Raw genomic sequence first — 7,843 nt, 5'->3', positions numbered from 1 at the left:
GACTCTTCTCTAGCAGCGTAGTTCTGATAAGGATACCGAACCAGTTTTAGCTGCAGGCACTGCTCATTTCTCAGAGTTAGCTGCTTCTTTGAATTCCTTTCTGGCTCAATGTGATGGTTTTGATAAAAAGCCATGGTCATCACAGGGACCACTGATGGCCTTTGTGTCTCAGGATTTACTCATTTCCTCAAACAGGGTTCTGGAACAACTGAAAAAAGTGAGTTTAGTAGAGAGAGGCAGAGGAAGTGTACCTGTGCTGCTGGTCTGGGGGTGGGGGGAGCTGGTAATGCTGAGGAGCCATGATGGGTGGAGGCAGCCCTGGGCATCACTACCCCCTTCCCACTGATCCCCCTCTCAGCAGGGAGATGGGACAGAGCATTTCAAGTGGGAGACATGAGGGACTGCTGTTATCGTGGCTTCTTTCTTCTTCCTCGTTGTGCCCTCTCCCCATCTCCTTGTTTCTGCCCCTAAACCGGGGAGTGCTCCAGCCACCTTTCCAGAGGGCTGCTTCCCGAGCCGGTGTGTTGTGTGGAGGGAGGGAAGGCAAGGCAGCAGCACAGACTTTATGTTCCCTGGTCGAGCACAGGGCTGAGGTTTTGTGTAGTTCTGCAGCACTGACATTCACAGGAATGGCTGCTCACTGTGAAACTGCAAAGGTCAGGAGCAACGCGACCGGGCTTCCCTCACTTACCAAACATGCTGTTGGCCAGAGGCAAGCAACAGCTCTCTTTGCTTAAGCCATGGCAGGATAGGCTCAGCTGCAGCTTTGGAACTTGGTAGTAACTCCTCCTGATTTCCTTTTTCTAACTTTTTTTTTTTTAACTTCTTGTTTCCCCAGTTACAGGAGAAGGCAGAAATAATTCAGTCTCCAGTAGAAGCTGTCTTTGCCAGAAGTCAGATGGTAGTTTTGGTAGTTTTACTTGCTGTGGAACAAGCTGTAGGTGCTTGTGGCTACTGCAGAGCAGCCTCTGAGTTCAGGGAAGTGATGAGGCTTCTCTGTTATTCTGAAATGGCAGGATTACAGTTTCACATTGGGCTATTTTGATGAGGAATAGGCTCTTCTATTTGAAAGTATTTCTGAAAGTGCGTAGCATTTCCAAAGTATGAAGAGGGGACCCTAAAAATGGGTCTTTCTTTCAGCTCTTTCAATTAGCCCAGTAAAGACAATTAACTTTTCCTGTAAATTGCCACTTTGTTGGGTCTTTCTTAACGTGTGTCATGGAGAAACCAAACATGCTTGTAGACTTCCCTGTCTTGAAGAATATTTGGCACACATCACACTGTCTTGTTGGTTTTCTTGGAGTAAAAACCTTTTAGCCCCTTTCAGCAAAGTGCCATATTAATTCAGAAAACATGTGTCATAGAAAAATATGTTAAGAAGTACTAAACATGAATATCAGATCCATGAAAAGTTATTTGTGGGTTTTGAAGTATGTTTTCCAGCCCCAAAATGTTGGGAAGTGTTTGATAAGACCAGTCCTCTTGCAAGATGTCCAGCTGCTAATTCCCAGAGCCTGCATGCAGGATCTTCCTGCACTGGGTCTCTACTGTGTGAAATAGGAACTGCCACAGTGTGTCTGCTGCCTCATCTTATTTTATTAAATATTGCATCCATGAATGCTGCTTACATAGGGAAATGCGGTTTTGGTTTGGGGTATGTATGTGTGGTGTGGTTTGGGTTTTTCCCATGTATTCCCTCATGTGTCAGACATAATGGCAGCCTCACATCAAACTGCCATGGCATAAAAGATAGAGGGAACTGCAGTGTCTCCGAGGCCTGCTTTGTGCTGGAGAAGTTGGCTGTGATTAACATTGGTCCTCTTGGCTGAGCTGGTCCACATTCCTCCCCTAACCACAGCTCCCTCTGTTCTCTTTGGCACATCTGTCTGTGCATCTCCTTTCCCTTCCCCCTCCGTGATCCCTTTCTGGATCAGCCCTAATCACCTTGGCTGTGGCAGGGTGCTCATGACAAGGGACATTGGTGTGGCCATGCACCGTGGCAGTGACGGCGCGATTCAAGCCAGTGCCCGGTGGGTGGCAGGCGGTGGTGGCCATGGGAACCAGGCTGGCCCACCGTTAAAACCCAGTGCTGCGTGCTTGGCTCTTACCAGGGAGGTTTCTTCCAGCCCTTTGCTCAAGCTTTCCTTTGAAACAGCCTTCCTAACCACAAATCAGTAGGCAGTGCATTTCTGTGGGATGCAGACATGCAAACAAGAGATGTCTGCTCAGGCTCTGCTGCCTGGAGTGGGGATGCTGTTGCAAGGGCTTGCAGGGTACCTTGGGGAGAGCCTTTCCTAATTATCTCAGCCTCCACCTAACTGCTCTGGGAACTGCAGGGTTGATATCTGGGAGATGTCAAAGCCAAATGGAGTGGTCATGGGGAAGTGTAATAATGGGATAGACCTGCAGTTTTGCTAGCTGCAAGTCAACGTAGCTTGTGGCGTGTGTGCCCAGTTTGGACTGGACTGGGGAGGATGCAGAGAAGTGATGTTACGTGGGTACAAGTGAAGCTGTGCGGGGACTGCCTCTGAAAGGCATGCAGAAAGCTGGGATTGTTTTTTCAGCTTGCTGATGGATCCACTGACAGACACGTGATTGCACACATGGTGTGACCCACCAGGTCAGTGGGTTTAGTTTTCCATCTGCAAGGCGAGAAGGAAAAGTCTTGAGAGCTGGGGAAGCAGGGCAGAAGAGTGTGGGCCAGAATGGAGTGTATCACAATTAGGATAACTCAGCAGTGAATGGCTACCTACGTGGTGTCAAATAAGATACTCTAAATGTTGTGTGCTGTATTCACCACAAGTTGGGAGTTTGCTGTTCTGAGTGCTTATGTTTATTCCTGTTGCCATCATCTCTTAACATTTGGGTTTTATGGTTCCTGCTTCTGGAAGCTGATGGCAACTTTATGGTCTTTCCATTTGTCCTTAGGCCACCTGTGAGCTGCCTGGACCTAACCAGCTCACAGCTTTGTAAGTAGCAATAATAATAACAGCAGTAATTGTCTCTGTTGCTATCTGAGGTGCTCTGTACGTGTTTCTACAGTAACACAGATCAAAGAGATCGAGACAAACAGCCTGTCCCCAGATTTGTTGTATTTTAGATGCACGTTACAGCATACTAATGGGCTTAGTCACCTGCTTGATGGATGTCTCTTTCTTTTCAAAGGATGGATCTGCTCTTAAGTAAAGCTGTGCAAAAACTGGGAAGTGCTACATCAGAGCTTTTGAATTTGGACCACTTCCAGGCCTGACATCCAAAAATTCATCCCTATGGGTGGCAAAGACAAAGAGGTAAGCTTTTTCAGATGTCCTGGAAGAAGAGTGTGAGGATGCATCATAACTGAGTACTTAAGGCTGCTTTTGAATATGCCAGATTTGTCAAGGCCCAGGGAGCAGGGCTGGCTTGGCTGACACCACATGCTGTGTACAGTCCCCTGATTTACTAGAATTGTCTCCTTATACAAAATACGCTGCCTTGCCTGGGTTGTAAGTGAGGAGGAAAGCAGAATGCCCCGTGTCAAGAGCACTTATTTTGAAAAGCTCTTGAACTTGCAGTAAATCAGAAAGTCTGGGGAAACTTATCCAGCTTTTTAATTAGCAGGATACCAGCTTTTTAGGGTATGTTGCTTTGGCTGCAAGTGTTGTTCTGACTTGCAGTAGGGAGGTAGTAACTCGTTTGGGCATTGGGTTTTTTTGGAGGGGAGAAGAGGGAAAGCAAATCATGGTGTGGCAAGTCAGCAGAACTAATTATGCATGTGTGTTTCATTACACCCCTGGCTTGGCTTATTCCTAATCCTGGGTCTGCACATCCTCCTTGATGTGGGAAGCCATGTACTCATAGGACCTGTTGACCTGTTAAAAGTGAACCTTAAAGGTAGTATCAGGCAGCACTTCTAGGGCTAATATTAATGTAATTAATGCTGCGCTGCAGGCCAGGCACTTATCTCTTGGAAATGGGTCACTGAAGCTAAACAGATTCCCCCCATCTGAGTCTCTGACCTATATGTAGATTTCAAACCAAGTGAACAAATTGTCAAGGTGCTATTTTTGCATTTACTTTGAATTTGAAATGATGACACAGTCTCAGTTCTTAGTCAGATTTCTAGTAGCAGTGGACTTTTCTTAAAGGACTTGGGTGAATGACTCAAGGTTGAAAACTGGGACAAACCAGTTTGGGTTTTTTTTCTATCAAATAGCATCTGCAGCCTTAAACAAATTATTTGTTTGTTGTTATTTTTAAAACTAGCCTGGAAATGAGTGACAGCTGCCTGCTTCTGTTTTCGTGCTTGAATTAAATTTCCAACCTTGACAAAATTTCCATTTGGACCCAAGAGAAGTTGCTGTTTAGGAAGGTTCTTTCTCAAAGCTATAGCCACAGCCCTGGAGGCACCTGACAGATGACCTTTGTTTTCTATAGGAGCTAGTGTCAGAGGGCCTTTAGCTTCCTCGCCCAGCAGAGAGGAGAAGGAAAGGGACAGAGATGCTGCAACTCCTTGTGGTGCCTTCTGTGCTGAGTTTTCGGTGATGATAGATGGCTCCAGTTGCTGTAGTGGTGACTGTGTTTGTTTGCATCCTGCTCACTAAATCACCTTCACCTAAGATTTATTCTGACTTGCTGAATGGTCTGAACAGCTTTCAACTTGCTGCCTTTTTTTTTTTTTTAAATGGAAAATAAAAAACCCAACTTGATTAACTCCTTCCTACCCCTCCCACCTTTCTCTAAGCATGGAATTTCCCTCCTACTATGACACTACCTAAAGGGCAAGATCAATAGGATTCAGAGTAGTACCAGGGACATTAGCAGCTTGTGGACTGCAAATCACAGGGCTATAAGCTGGATAAGTGTCCCAAGCTGTTCTTGGAAAGGACACTTATGGCTCCGTATATGAAACGTGCCTGGCAGCAACATTATTGGTATTACTGTTAAGTACTGAGAGATATGTTAGACGAGAAAAGATGTCAGTAGTGAGGTATTGCCAGGTGCATGCCTGCTTTCCTGAACTACCGTGCCTGTGTGAAGGAAAGGTGTTTGTCCTCTGGGGCACAGTGTGCATGGCCACCCAGCTGGCATGAGCACCAAAAGGAATGTGAGGCTTTTGAATAGCTGGCAAAGGGTTCGAGACAGGGGAACCTTGCAAGAAGCTAAGCTTAACATAAAGCTCTTCCTGCAGAGCAAGCCCTCCACAGGTCCCTGCACATTCCCTGGGGGGCTGCCTGATATGAGCTCCGATGCTCTGGCAATTCTGTGGTGGGGGGGCTGCTGGAGATGAAGTGTGTCTCTTCCTCTGCTGTAGGCTGTGCCAGCACTCTGTTCTGCTCCAAGCATGGCTGTGCTGTGAGTGAGTATGACTGGGTTAATGGAGTATGTCAAGGGAGCAAGGGCAGCGTTTGGCGGCAAGCTACTGACTTGTCAGGCCTGGGGAAGTGGTATGTTACAGCTCAGCTTCTCACACAGAACGAGCCTCTGGCTTAGGGCTGTGGTTGTTACGTTTGTGCCTATACACACACATACACATCTAGAATATGTATTTTTTTAATATAATTGAAGTGACTTGGATGGCTGATGGCAACACTGGGTTCAGAAATTTGCATTTTTGAAAACAGCCTGGTGATAACACAAGGTGCAGGAGATGAGCAGGGTCATGACAGTACATTAGAGGATGGTGACTGGGAGAGGGCAGCATTGTCTGCAGGCAGGGGGAGTTGTCCTTCTGGAAGAAACAGAAGTTAAGAGTCTGGAAGGGCATCAGCAGTGTCTGGTACCAGTATAAAGTGAAGTCATTCATGGTAGTCCCAGCCTTGAAGCTAATGTAACATTTCTTGTAGGGGTTTTGATCTGAGACCTTTGCTTTCTCCTGACATAGCGAAACAGGCATGTCTTGGGATGAGGGAGTGGTTCCTGGGATTTGGTGAGAAAGGCTCATCCCTGTCTTCTGCTTTTGCTAAGTCCTGTTGTCAATCTTTTTGTTGGAGAAAGGGTTGGAGAGGTGCGAGGAAACCTTTCTACCTTTCATGAAAGAAAAAGTAAATGATACTTTCCTGCTTTAGGAAATCTTTCCCTTTTGATTTGTGGTGTCATTTCCCCTTTCCAATCTCAAGGCCACTCTGAAAAGTCCTAAACATCCAACAGAGGGAAATCTTGAAATGCAGAGATCTGCTAGGTTCAAGCCAGCCTGCTGGAGGGTGTGCAGAAGTCCCTGGCTGTGAATCACAGAAACCCAATGGATGCTGAGCTCTGTGAAGTGCCACCTTGTGCTGGTGGGGACCCAGCTGGAGCCCTTTCTGCACATATATCCTTGGTTGTCCCCAAAGTTGGGGGTTGGTGACATGCAATAGCTCCTTGGTACCCTCTTTGGTACTCTTGCTGGTCTTTCTCCCTTGGGAAGTGTCTTGCCCAGGTTGAAGAAAGTATTGGGTTTGCCTCACTCTCCTTCTGTCCCACAGGCTGGATGCAAAGGAGGAAGCATGGTAAAGGCAGCATCTTTCCAGGATTCATGGGCTCTTTGAGAGATGATCAGAGGGAGGCCAGATGATCTGCACAACACACACACCACTGTTCCTCGTCTGCAAAGGCAGCATCGGAGCGTTCTCCCCAGCCCCGCGCCACCTGGCTTGCCCGATCGTTTCCGGATGTTTCGCAGCTGCGAGTGGGAAGTCCTGGAGCGATCCCTCAATATCCTCCAGGCCAGTGACTTCTACTGGGGCCCCTTGTCTGTGGGGGAGGCTCACGCCAAGCTCCAGCGGGAGCCTGTAGGCACCTACTTGGTGCGGGACAGCTCACAGGGGAACTGCTTGTTCAGCCTGAGCGTGCGGATGCCCACGGGGCCTGTCAGCCTTCGAATCTCTTTCCAGGAGGGCTATTTCCGCCTCAAGAACTGGTTTTCAGACTGCGTGGTCCGGCTGCTGGAGCTGGTGGTAGCGGGGACCCGGAACAACCCCTTGCACTTTGATGAGATGGGGGGAACTCCCCTGGTCTTCTCTGAGCCCTTGTGCCGGAGCCGCCGGGCAGTGCCCACACTGCGAGAACTTTGCTGTCGGAGCCTCCCTGCCGGTGCCATGACGGGGGATAGAGCAGGGCTGGGGGCCTCCTTGGGGATGTGTCCGAGGGAAGAGGTGTTCTCACCCCTGGACAGAAGGGGAGGGTCAGAGGGGAGCGTTGGTCCCAGCCCCTCTCTGTCCTGGGCTGGGAGATGATGCCATTCATATGGGAGATGAAGGGAGATGCCTCTTTTATGGCTGTGCTGATGGGATGTGTGTCACACCAGTCAAGCTGGACTGGCTGCTGGGAGAGAAAGGGGGAGGGCAGAGGGAGCAGAGCTTGAACCCAGTGGCTATGACAGATGTGTCCTCATACGTACACAATGTGTGTGACTTTCCCCAGACATGCCTGGGGTAAAGCCAGACCTGAAGAGCAGACATTTCCATCACCAAGTCCTGCTCTTTGCTCCATTTATAACTTAAAAGCTTCAGAAGGAGGTGAGTTGCCTGTCCTCCCAGGTCAGCCCTGTGTTCTCTTCTACCCCAAAGTGCTTGAGCTCATTTCTGCTTCAAATCTGCCATTGTGAAGTGCAGCTGAATCCAGTCCCACAGCAGTGCAGCTTGGACATCGATGGGCGTGACCCTTGTGCTGACCCACGAAGATGTGGTGGAACAAGAGCAAGTTTCACTCATTGCAGCATGAATGTCATGCCTGTTACTTCAGAGGCCGGTGTTTGCACCAGAGTGAAACCACTGCAGCCGTGTACGATACATGCAGCTTCACTGGCTTTTGCATTGCTTTATTTGATTGGATTTTTGGGAGTGAAGATGGATTATGCTGTACTTAAGGGCATGGCATTCCTGCA

At 48.3% G+C, this 7,843-nt stretch overlaps 1 protein-coding gene across 1 annotated transcript; it reads left to right on the top strand.

Annotated features, from left to right (window-relative positions):
* Positions 1-6,509: 6,509 nt before the first annotated feature.
* Positions 6,510-7,193, top strand: LOC309571893 (suppressor of cytokine signaling 1-like; the record flags this gene model as incomplete). Its single annotated transcript, XM_082279777.1, has 1 exon — positions 6,510-7,193. One exon carries the CDS (start codon positions 6,510-6,512, stop codon positions 7,191-7,193), a length of 684 nt encoding a protein of 227 aa, XP_082135903.1.
* Positions 7,194-7,843: the final 650 nt, after the last annotated feature.

Source organism: Coloeus monedula (genome assembly GCF_965178545.1).
Source record: "Coloeus monedula genome assembly, chromosome: 4".
In the NCBI taxonomy this organism is placed as follows: domain Eukaryota; kingdom Metazoa; phylum Chordata; class Aves; order Passeriformes; family Corvidae; genus Coloeus; species Coloeus monedula.
Note: the sequence above shows the minus strand (reverse complement) of the source record. Positions and strands in the feature narration are given on the sequence as shown.